We start from the raw sequence: 9604 nt of genomic DNA, 5'->3' as shown, positions 1-9604 counted from the left end.
CGCCTAATATTGCTGCAGCGGCGGCGCGCCTGCATTGGCCGGCCGCTGCCCCGCACTGGTCAGCCGCGGCACACCGGATTCCTGACCAATGGGCCTTGTGGAGCGAGAAGACATGTTTATTCATAAAGAATACATTAATAAATTAATTAATGGCAACATTAATTCAGTAATGTGTTTTCACTAATTGTCTAATTCCTTCACGTTCTTTTAAGCATCAATCCAATTATCCTCCCTTGCGCTGCTCGTCTCTTATTTGTTCGGTGATACAGCGGACGGGAGGCTGTGTGTAAAGGGTCACATGGTACGGTAATTTCCGGAGGCACCTGCGTGAAGACCGGTGCTCACCTGGGGCCGAGGAGCACAGACTGTTTAGATATTAATTTACTGCCACTCCTGAAGCGAGTGTTGCCGCCTAACGTGTTACAACTTTCATCATTATCAATATATTTTGTTATATATTCTTAGTGTTATTAGTGCTGTTGTTGCTGGTGGTGGTGGTGGTGGTGGTTTTGATACTGTTTCCTAAATGGGCTGCTCGATTGACACTCTGTTATAATGAATGATAAAAAAAAAAAAAAGAGATGGAGGCCGTAAAAGAAGGAAGACAAAGTGGAAGAGTAGGAGGAGGAAGAGGAGGAGGAGGAGGAGGAGGGGCAGGAGAAGGAGGAGGTAAAAAAAAAAAGGAAATGATAAAGAAGAAGCAAAAGAAAAACAACAAAAACAACAACAACAAGACGAAGAAAAAAAGAAAAAGAAGAGGAAGAAGAAGAGGAAGAGGCTGATGTTACCTCTTTTATTATCCTCCAAAACAAGGTCGGAGAGCCTTGAGACGCAGACGCCGCCACCTCCCCTGAGTCTAGTAATTGAAAGGCGCGCGGGCTTGAGGAATGTGAGGGTCGCCATGTGGGTGGGTGTGGGTCCCCTTTCTTCGAGTGACGTATTGTGTGATGTCTCGTTATTTCCCTCTCCTAAATGTCTCGGCCGTCAATACTTACCAAATAATAAATGAAAGTGGAAAAAAAAACAATCACGATGATATATACTTGTTGGCTTGAGAGTTTCCAAGTAAAACGCCTTAAAAAAATGTATTTCCTAATCCTGAATTTCCCTGCCGTCAGTACTTAGCCATTTATAGATGAAAACAGGAAAAAAAAGACACATACACGATGATATATAGTTGCTCGTTTGCAAGTTTCCCGGCCAATGCTCTTCTATAATAAACCTCTAAGTAAAACACTCCAAAAAACATGTCTTCCCGCGCTGGTTGTCTTTCTTACGTTCGCTGCGGAGAATAATGGGCTACACGGAGATGAAGGGACATGAAAGGGTGGCCAAGAACTGCATTATTCTTCTTCTCGTCTGTCTTTCTCGGTTCAGGCCTCGTAGGAGCAAGACAGAGCCAGGCAGCGACGAGCCAGTCAACCAAGGAGACACAAAGAAGAGCGAAAGAAAGAGAGAGAGAGAGAGAGAGAGAGAGAGAGAGAGAGAGAGAGTAAAACAGGAACAAAGAGGGACAAATACATATATACAGACAAACAGACATGGAAACAGACAAAGGGAAGTGAAGAGGAGGAAGAAGCAGTTAGGAAGGGAAAGATATAAAGGAGAGAGAACGGAGAAAGACGCGACGAAAAGAAGGATGAAAGGAGGGAGAGGAATAATGCAGAGGCGGAGTAGGAGAAAAGAGATAAAAATTGCACGCGGCGAAGATGGAAAGACGGAGGAAGGGAAGGAGAGAAGGAGGGAGGGGGGGAAGGAGGGAGGACAGGGGTGAGAGAGGGAGTGAGAGAGGGAAGAGGGGAGGGTGGGAGTGAGGGAAGGAGTGCGGCAAGGAGTGGAGTACGCGAACGCATGCCTCGGTATCTCCCCCGCGCACGCACCGTCTCCGCCACGATGAATAATAATTTTACTTTAAGGTGATGTGCCTCGGGTTTCCTTTCTCTTTTTCTCTTCTAAGTGGCAGCTCGTAAATCTCGGTAGCTGGGGCTTGATATACAACCCTGCGATGCCACGCCGGCCAGGGGACATGGAGGCAACCATTTGTATTAATCAGATGACTGTGGGGTCGTGGGATGATGCCAGAGGGAAGTGAGAGACGGAGCCGCGCACTGAGGTCAAGAGCTACTACACTTACCTCAGGCATGCACACCACAACTACGCCGAGCACGCGGGGACGAAAAATGTTCAGGGTGCATTTGGTACGGGAAAAATGAGCGCACACACACACACACACACACACACACACACACAAACATATATATTAAATGCAGCAGCCCATACCCTCCCTGGAAACAATTCTACATAATAACCGAATATGTGTGCGACTCTATGTAATATTATACAGATACATTCAAATACATACAAATAAATATTCCCTTGCCCTTCATACACTTTAATCAGGGGTCCAGAATTTCAAGTAAAGCAGCAATAAAATATTTAGGAAAAGCCATTCGTTTTCAACTCCGCGTGTGGGCATGAAAGGCAAGTGAGGGCAAAAATGATGGATGGACGGGAAGAGGAAAGAAAGAGAAGGAAGGAAGAGTTATGAACCTGATGAGAGAGGAGAGAAAAAATCAGAGAGGGTGAACGTTAAGCTGTAGATATGCAGGAATTAGTTAATGGTAGATATATCATATAGTGAGATGTACTACACACTAAGTAAAAGATGATTGCAAGGGAAAGAGAAGTGATGGCTGACTGGTAAAATAAGGAGTCGATATTCTTTTGTTTTGAGAGATAGATAGATAGATAGATAGACAGATATAGAGCAAGAGAGAAAGAGAGAGTCATATATTAGTTGCAATCAATCAAACAATCAACTAAAAGGGAAACTCACCGGGAAGTCGTTACCTCACAAATAAAATTATATAACAAAACTCCCTCACACACACACACACACACACACACACACACACACACACACACACACACACACACACACAGACAGAGTAGGTCGCCGAGATCAATGAGTACTGGATGATGACATATGAAACAATAAGAACAAAAAAAATATTGAAACTAGATTTACGTGAAGCCATTACATAAATCTGCTGTGACCCATTGTCGCTTTGCCATTTCCACGCCGAAGTTATTCTCAATTTGACGGCATTTAGAGACCTTTACTAGAGGAGGGAAGCAGAGGAGGAGGAGGATGAGGAGGTGGAGGGGGAAGAGGAGGTAAGCAAGACGGAGGAGGAAGATGATTATGATGATGGTGATGATGATGATGACAATGATGATACGAACGAAAGGTCAAGAAGGACGAAGAAGTAGTGAATGAAAGACGAAAAAAAAACTCATAAAAATGTGAAATCAGATAACACGGAGAGGAGAAGGCAAAGAAGAAGAAAAAGATGCCAAAAACTAAAGGAGAAAGAAGATGAAGGGAAGACAGCGAGAGGCAGGGAGGGGGCACGTGAGGGAGGGAGGAGGTGAGGAGAAGAAGGATAAGGGGGAGAGAGAGTGGGAGGGGGGGAAGGCAGACCACAATAAATAGGAGTGCGCGGGTCAGGTCATTCCGAGAGAGCCGCAAGTTATGGATTCAAAGAGCACGCCGTAAGTGGCATCCTCCTCTCCAATCCGCCCTTGCATGGCGCCCCAAAGACAGGAGGAGGAGGAGAGGCAGGGAGAGAAGGGAGAGAGAGAGAGAGAGAGAGAGAGAGAGAGAGAGAGAGAGAGAGAGAGAGAGAGAGAGAGAGAGAGAGAGAGAGAGAGAGAGAGAGAGAGAGAGAGAGAGAGAGAGAGAGAGAGAGAGAGAGAGAGAGAGAGAGAGAGAGAGAGAGAGAGAGAGAGAGAAGGAATGACAAAGGGAACGCCGAGGAGATAGGATAGTTTCTTCAGGCGTTCATCTTGCATCATCTCACCCTTCTTCGTCGATCTGTCCGGAATGTATATTTATGGAGGTGCTTCCCCTTCAGAGTCTTCCCCTTCAACTTGCCCGCCTCTCCGCCCGCCCGAAGTGTCGTCTGTAGTTTATGCACGAACCCTTTTATGTGTGTGTGTGTGTGTGTGTGTGTGTGTGTGTGTGTGTGTGTGTGTGTGTGTGTGTGTGTGTGTGTGTGTGTGTGTGTGTGTGTGTGTGTGTGTGTGTGTGTATGCAAGTTAATACGTATGTAGGTATGTAAGTATGTACGTGTGTATGTATGTATGTTTGTATGCATGGCTGTCTGTTTGTCTGTCTGTATGTATGTAGGTATGAATGAATGAATGAATGTATCCACAAATGTATAAATATAAATAAATGCACATGTATATGTATACATACATGCACACATATACAGATAAGTAGCCAAGAAGAACGGCAGTTACATATATATAAAAGGATTATAAGAAATTCTGTCCACGAATAGAAGGTGCCTGGAAGTATGCATGCACGGGTGAATAAACTGACGGATGAGTAAGTGGACGGATTAACTAATTAATGTATGATTGGATGGTTAGACAGGTGGCTGAATGCGTGAAAATCTGACAAAATTTAAAGAAAATATCAAGCAGTAATAGAGATTTGTAATGAAGAGATATAATCAGCAATAAGTTGGATGTATAGCCAGAAAACATAAACACATACATGCTTACAGACACAAATATGCGGGCGCGCACGCAAGGACACACACACACACACACACACACACACACACACACACACACACACACACACACACTCCCGGCACACTCACTTCCGGCACACACCATCTCGCGGTGGCCTGCGCGCCGCAACCGTACAAGCGGCTGCGGGTAAATGGGGAGTTGGCGGCTAAATATAGCGGCGTGCATCCCGCTATTAACGAGGAGGCTGATTGGCTCCCGCGTCGATACTCTGTAACAGTAATAAAATACACGCCCATGTTTGGCCCGCAGGGCTGTTAGATGCTGCCGCGGGGAGCAGGTAACACTGTTCCTCACCACTCAGTCCCTAGTAGACTCACTACTACTATAGAAAAATTACTGTATTCTTGATATATATATATATATATATATATATATATATATATATATATATATATATATATATATATATATATATATATATATATATATATATATATATATATATATATATATATATATATATATATATATATATATATATATATATATATATACACACACACACACACACACACACACACACACACACACACAACAATGTATATATTCGGACATGTATATATTCGCGGGGCTCGTACAGCCAATCACAAGTCAGGGTCATGTCGTGGGGCCTGACACCCCCCGCCGCGAGGCTGCACTGCCATGGCCGTGATGGAGGACGCTGACGACCAGGAAATGACAATGAGCATCCTATCGCCATACGCCCATTCCAGATGCCGCAGCTCTGAGGGACGCGGCGGTGGGAGCCGAACACATCTAAACTGGGAATGTTTATCTTTCTCTTTTAAAAGCGGCACAAGGCGGAGGGAACCACGGCAGAAATAGCACGTCATAAGCGTCTCCTTAGAGTTCGAATCAACTTTAGGTTCCGATAGAGCCGAGAAACGTTTGTATCATGGAACGATCCCGTGGACTCGTTGGGCTGAGGAACTCCATAGGGTTTCGGTTGTCCAATGGTCGTGGAAGGGAGGTGATGGACCAGACGACGAGGGTCGGGCGAGGGGGCTGAGCAGGGGCAAGGGCGGCCGGCGGGCGGGGACGAGGAAGAGTGTGCGGGAGGGGCATTGATCCAGGGGGGCCGTAACATCAAGCTGATGCCGCCGTAAGACCCTCGTCATATTCCCAGTAATTGTGTCGTTTCTGTCGCCTGAGCTGACCGTAATCTCCCTTCTTCCCTCTTTCCCTCCCTTTCTCCCTCTTTGGCCTTTACCGTCTACTCTTCTTTGTCTCTTCCAGTTCCAATCTATCTCTGGTCCACTTGACCCCTTCCCTTCACCCTGGCCCATCTGTTCCATAACATTTCACCCGCCTCATCCTCTCCCTCCAACCTTTCCACTATCCTCTCCACCATCCCCTTTTTTCTCTATCTCCAACATGTACCACAGTCTTTCCCGCTCCTTGTTTTATTCTCTCTACAAGCTGCGGCCTTTCTTTACATCAGGATATCTCCGTCTTAGTTCCCAACTTTCCCCCGTACGTGATTTATCTCTGAACCTCTCACTCAAAACTTTTTCCACACTTTCCGACCTCTTCTCTCTTCTTCCCGCTCCCCAGGCGGTCCCTATCAGCCCTTCACCGCCTCTATCCCTCTTTCTTGCGATCTCTCTCAATAACTTAATCCCCCACTAACTCCGTCTTTTCTCTCTCCCTTTCTCCACAGCAGTATACGCCTCGGCAATGGCTGTGGTGCAAGAGAAGGCGCGTCTCCCTTGTGACGTCACCTCCAATCTGGCCAATGACAGGGTGGTCCTCATCCTGTGGTACCGAGGCTCCGCCGGCACCCCCATCTACAGGTGAGTCCCCTCGCCATCTAACTCGTGTGCCTCCAATCTGCTCCTTCTTGTACATGGATACTCGTACCTCACAACGCCGTTGGTTTATGCTGGTTGAACAAGTGCATCTTTCCATCCGGAGTGATTCTGGACGCTCCTTTTTTTTAGTATACAGGTGTGTTCTTAAAGGATGTAGTATATCTTTATTTTGTGTCTTATTTTTCAACGTATTTTTGGAAAGCATAAAGGTGAATCTTCCTTTATCTATCTTTTGTACGGACAAATCCTCGTTGCACGTGTGCGGCTGAATGTTATTTATTCAATCTTTTGATTTTATAAACGGGTAAGTAATTACTCAAACACTGCACAGCTAACCGTACCCAGCTCAGCACAGAGAATATTCTTTTTTTTAATTTTTTTATTAAGGCTTATTCTCATATGGACTCCCCTTCCCACACACACGTCGTCGCATTTAATATTGCACGATGACCGGTGCATGTGGGATGAGCGCATCGCCGCCTTCCGCCGGGCACGCGCTGACCTTCACCTCAACGTCTTTGAAAAAATAACAACATTAAAATGTAAGAGTGAGGCCATGTACCGGATCACTGCCTCGGCTTCCTCCGTCCCCAGCAGTCTGGCGCGGCCCCCACAATGGACTTATCTCCTGCACTTGAGCGGAAAGGTTAAAGTAAGAACTGAGACCAGAATATGCACTTCAAAATTAAGTCCTGCGATGCATACTATACGGTTTATTCCAGGACGGTATCTCCCCTTCTCCAAAACATATCCTCGAAGTTAATTTTGCGCGATAACAGGCTGCAGCAGTGTGTGAGGGGCGCGCAGCCTCCACCACGCACACGCTGAGGCTCACGTCCACTTCTTAAAAATGTATGTTGTGTAATCCAAAGACAAGGTACCAAATTATTTATGTGTTTTTATACATACTGATTTTTTTTATATATTGTTTAATTTCAATGCTGTGTTAGATACAGTCGACCAGATTAAGTATAAGGTACCTAAAGTTCAACGAAGATCAAGACTCAGAGATAATTATGTAAAGAGACATACAAGTATAATGGGAGTGGGTAAGTGTTCTACACACGTAATAAGGAATGTTCATTGAGTGACGGAAAGTCTCCTAGGTCATCAAAAGGTGCGTATTGGAAGCTTTATCTTGCGCTCGTTTAAACTGACTGTTCATCTTTCATCCTGGCAGTTAAGCAGTTTTCAGCGGTTACTATTGAACTACTGTGTGCTGTATATATATATATATATATATATATATATATATATATATATATATATATATATATATATATATATATATATATATATATATATATATATATATATATATATATTAAGCAAAGTGTCGCACAAGTGATATTCAAGTGTCAAAATTTACAGGACATCATAGTTCAGAAGCAACTTCTTGAAATTGTTGAAATGCCGAGGACAAAGACTAAGATATACTTATAAACAAGGACGCAAGAAAAAGGCGGCCCTGGAGCAGCAAGGTGAAAGTAAGATCTGAAAGCAGAACGTATTTCAAAATGAAGTTGTGTGATGCATAAAACGAGGCTGCATTATGGCGAGCATGAAGTGAGTTTCCCGGTCCATTATTTTTGCACGTGTTTTCATTATGTTTTCACATGAACGTGCGAAAAGTTTTCACACAAAAAATCTCTAAAACGTACGATTTGTCTCTGAAATGTGTGTGTTTTTTTCCTGTTGTGTTTTTACGTTGATAAAATATACACATATAAAATATGAAAAATAAATGTTATCAGGCTGTATTTTTTCGTACCCAAACTTATATTTTTCCCTACAGCTGATTTTTTTTTCCCTTTATACGCAAATACGTTTCTCCTTCATTAGGACTGCGATCAATATCATGGATTGGGCAGCTTTAGGGAAATAATTGTCGGCCTGCTTTTAATGTAGTTTATCTGGGGAATATTTTTCAGCAGCACGCGGCAATATCACAGCGGCGCCGTACATCACCGACCTCCACCTGGCCGGGCCCGGATATATATTCCCTCATTTAACTTTACATGTTATTTCCATTCTTTTGTCACGCACTGAATCACCTGATGGATATGACAACCGAGGCACCGCGCGTCGCTCACCTGCGCCAATTACTCACCTCCACCACAGCCACCTCCCCTCCACCCCTCCATCCCCGCCACCCTTACTACCACAAGTTCCATTACCCCTACCCTAACCACCACCACCTCCACCATCACGCTCAACATCCATAGCCAGTCCACCATGCCCACCACCCCTTCCCTAACCCACACCACTACCACCATCACCCTCACACTACCACTACCACCACCACCACCACTAACATTACCACGTTTCGCACCACCTCCACCACGACTGCCACCACAAGTACATTCACCATCACATTCATCACCACAACCAACATGACCACCACTTCTGCATTCATGGTCACCACTATTAAGCTCATCATCATCATCATCATCATCATCATCATCATCATCATCATCAACTACTCGTCAAAACTTCTTGCTACAGGACTCTTCAACAACACCAATCGCCACTCCTATATCACCATCCTCACCACCACAAACTCAAACACCCATCACCATCCCATGAGTCACCTTTACCCCTCCCACACCGCCATAACTACAACTTGAATCAACACCACCAAACACATGCAGCATCGCCATCATCATCATCACCCATCCACCAACACCAAACTTACAGCATCCACCACCACGTCAGCGTTAGTATCGTCACTCTTCCTCTTCCTCGTAATCCTTCACCACCCGCAGCACACACATACTCCCCTGCCACAACAACCGCCATTCTTAACATTAACAATACACTTCCATCACCATCATCATATCTTCCCTTCTTACCACGAAGTCCACCCAGCTTTCATGACCCTAAACCCCACTCTTAACATGGACCATAAATCAGCCCCCCCGCCTGGAAATTCCCCTCCCCTTCCCCCATACAACGAAAAAGCGTAATAACTGACCAACAAACCAACGGCCAGAAACACCCCCAACACAAACACAAACAATAACATCAAAATCAACAGCAGCGACAACGAGCAATGCATGTTTAACGCTCATCCATCAAAAAGTTTGATTGGTAAACAGACAGGAAAGGCAACGATCGCGGTCCAGTCGTGGGAATAAATGTTTCTGTTTGCTGTTCTGTTTGTTGTAGGTGCTGTTGATGTTATT

General features: G+C 44.8%; 1 protein-coding gene across 1 annotated transcript in view; it reads left to right on the top strand.

Moving 5' to 3' along the window:
* The first annotated feature begins 6274 nt into the window (after nucleotides 1-6274).
* Nucleotides 6275-9604, top strand: part of LOC127005976 (nephrin-like) — a 154182-nt gene continuing 150852 nt past the window's right edge. The window contains exon 1 of the mRNA XM_050875453.1: nucleotides 6275-6401. Coding sequence (XP_050731410.1) covers nucleotides 6286-6401 — 116 coding nt within the window. The 5' untranslated portion in view covers nucleotides 6275-6285. The remainder of the gene's footprint in view (nucleotides 6402-9604) is intronic.

Source organism: Eriocheir sinensis, chromosome 31 (genome assembly GCF_024679095.1).
Source record: "Eriocheir sinensis breed Jianghai 21 chromosome 31, ASM2467909v1, whole genome shotgun sequence".
Taxonomy (NCBI): domain Eukaryota; kingdom Metazoa; phylum Arthropoda; class Malacostraca; order Decapoda; family Varunidae; genus Eriocheir; species Eriocheir sinensis.
The sequence above is the reverse complement of the archived record's forward strand: the minus strand, read 5'-3'. Positions and strand labels throughout refer to the sequence as shown.